The sequence below is a fragment of the Montipora foliosa genome, chromosome 9 (genome assembly GCF_036669935.1).
Source record: "Montipora foliosa isolate CH-2021 chromosome 9, ASM3666993v2, whole genome shotgun sequence".
Classification (NCBI taxonomy): Eukaryota; Metazoa; Cnidaria; class Anthozoa; order Scleractinia; family Acroporidae; genus Montipora; species Montipora foliosa.
In genome coordinates, this window is record NC_090877.1 from 17,616,512 (window position 1) to 17,619,011 (window position 2,500).

General features: G+C 43.0%; 1 protein-coding gene across 1 annotated transcript in view; it reads left to right on the forward strand.

The window, feature by feature from the left end:
- Positions 1-1,875, forward strand: part of LOC137971531 (uncharacterized) — a 17,338-nt gene extending 15,463 nt beyond the window's left edge. Inside the window, exon 5 of the mRNA XM_068818345.1 lies at positions 1-1,875. This exon is cut by the window's left edge and continues 1,730 nt beyond it. Within this exon, the coding sequence (XP_068674446.1) occupies positions 1-1,875 (1,875 nt within the window).
- Positions 1,876-2,500: the final 625 nt, after the last annotated feature.

The window sequence follows — 2,500 nt, forward strand, 5'->3', positions numbered from 1 at the left end:
CTAAAAGTTGACGATTTAACCACGTTTCGATGTCCATCAGAAAAAAACATGAAAGTGGATGAAGCAAACAAAACAGAAAATTTTCAGTTCTCACAAGGTAACAACCTTACCACGTGTTCGATAGAGCTGAATTACATCACAATGTTTTGCGATAAATGCGCCAGTGATTTTTACAGTCTGAAGAGAGGAATGACAGCTGGTCTGAATGTCGTCAAGAATACTTTGTGTCGAAAATGTCCTTACGGTGCATCGTGCGAAAATGGTAGCATTAAAGCCAAACAGAACTTCTGGGGATTGCCTACATCAAAAGACCCTTCAAGAATACAGTTTTTTCCCTGTCCATTAGGTTACTGCATCAGCCCTAGTCATTCCATCCGTCATCCTTACAATGCTTGTTATGGTAACAGATCAGGCACACTTTGTGGACAGTGTTGCAAAGGATACAGCGAGGCCCTGCATTCAACGTCATGTAGGAAGAACGAAAAGTGTCACAATCATTGGTTCTGGGTAGCGACAATCATCTACGTCGTCGCGTTTGCGGCCTATTTCGTTTTCAAGCCTCCCATTTTTTCTGTTTTGTATAAGCAAACTTTTTGGTTTAAGGAACTCCCTGAAAACGACGATACACAAACATTAACTTCACGTGAAGCCGACGAGGAAACACACGATCCTGGATATCTTAAAATTATTTTCTATTTTTATCAAGTCGCGGAACTGCTGATGTTAAAGTCACCAGAGGAAACCCTACACCTGTTGCCATTCATCCCATCAGTCGTAGCGATTTTTAATTTCCAGGTAAAGACATTGTACGGCAGCATCGATTGTCCATTTCCTGGTCTCAATGTAGTCACCAAAGAGCTTTTTCTTTGCTTAAAATTCTTTGCAATATTCTTGGCCATTGGCTTCATCTACATCATCCATTGGGCTGCAAGTAAGAAAATCTCTCCCCCGAAGTTGACGCTGTACCTGGCCGTTGCCTTGGAAACGCTGTTGCTTGGATACGAAACGTTGGCAGATACAACCCTTAAACTCATGCACTGCGTTCCCATGGGGATAAGCTGGCGTCTTTTTATAGATGGAAATATCCAATGTTGGCAATGGTGGCAGTACGTTCTCATTGGTTTCATAATGGTCTTCGTTATTCCTCTTATTTTGGTTCTCTTTTGGGGATCACTGATGCTCGCCAAAGACAAAGTGTCAGCAAAGGAATTCTTGATAGCATGTGCATTTCCTCTGCCCTGCCTTCTCCTGTGGCTCGTTCGTCACTGCAGAAAATCAGAAAACGAAGATGTGCCGTTCACATGGAATCTCGAGGATGCGGAAGAAATCAAGAAGGTCCTCCATGAAGCATTTCGTGAGCCGTCCGGTAATGACAGTGGGACACTTTACTGGGAGAGCATTCTAGCTGGCCGTAGATTTATCTTGATAACAATTCACACCTTTGTTATTGACTCTGTCACAAGATTCGTCAGTTTAGATATGGCATGCATCATGATCCTTGTCCACCACCTTTCACTAAGGCCTTTTCGTGACCTCAAAGCCAACTTCTTTGAAACCATTTCGCTAGTGAGTCTGGTTGCGATTTGCACGTTCAGCTTGGCAGAGGCAACTTATTTGTCGGAGGAAATCGAGCCTGCTGGACCCAATCAAAACCTCTTTCGCGTTTTACAATGGATCGAACTGGGTGCTCTGAGCTTAGTTCCAGTCTTAGTTTGCATCTTTGTTGCTTTGGCTGTGTTATCGCAGATCTCACGCTTGGTTTACCATTGCGTAAAACTGCTTTCACACTTTTCATCATCCCGATCATACCTCAATGGAAATGAGACTCTGGGTGGTCTGTCGATATCTCGGCAACTTCTGACAGGAGCTCATTAAGAGGAGCCTCTATCTCCCATACTTGGCCTCGGAGTCAACCCTTTCCCGAGTAGATTTATTTATAGAACACCTCCCTTGCGAGATTCAGCACGCTCACTGTTGAAAAAGCCAATCTCCCTTGGGACATTCAGCACGCCCACTGTTGTAAAAGTCAATCAAAATAGAGCTATCTCAGCGTCAAGGGAATTATGATACTTTTCGCGGGAAAAACCTGTTCCTAAAAATAATTTACTCGGGAAAGGGTTGACTCAAGGAATTAGAGGAGATAGAGGCTCCCCTTGAAGAGCTCCTGCTTCTGATCAATTGTGACTACGAAGAGGATGATTTGCAACTTCTTGATTAAATTTACAGCGTTAGCAACCTGACTTTCAGTGGTTGATCCAGATCCATTCATCGCAGAAACTGATGTAAAACTGATGTACACTGTAAATCAAGATAAGAATATTTAAGATACTGTAGTTAACCGACCTCTCAGTACAGTTTTAGTTGTCAAGCAAATGTGAACGTAGTGCACAACTGGAAATGCATTTTAAGCTTTGAGATCCACGCACTGACCATTGCAAGTTGAAAACATGGGTCCTCAAAGACCCGTGAAAATAATAAACATTTCTGGGTCCGGTTGTTC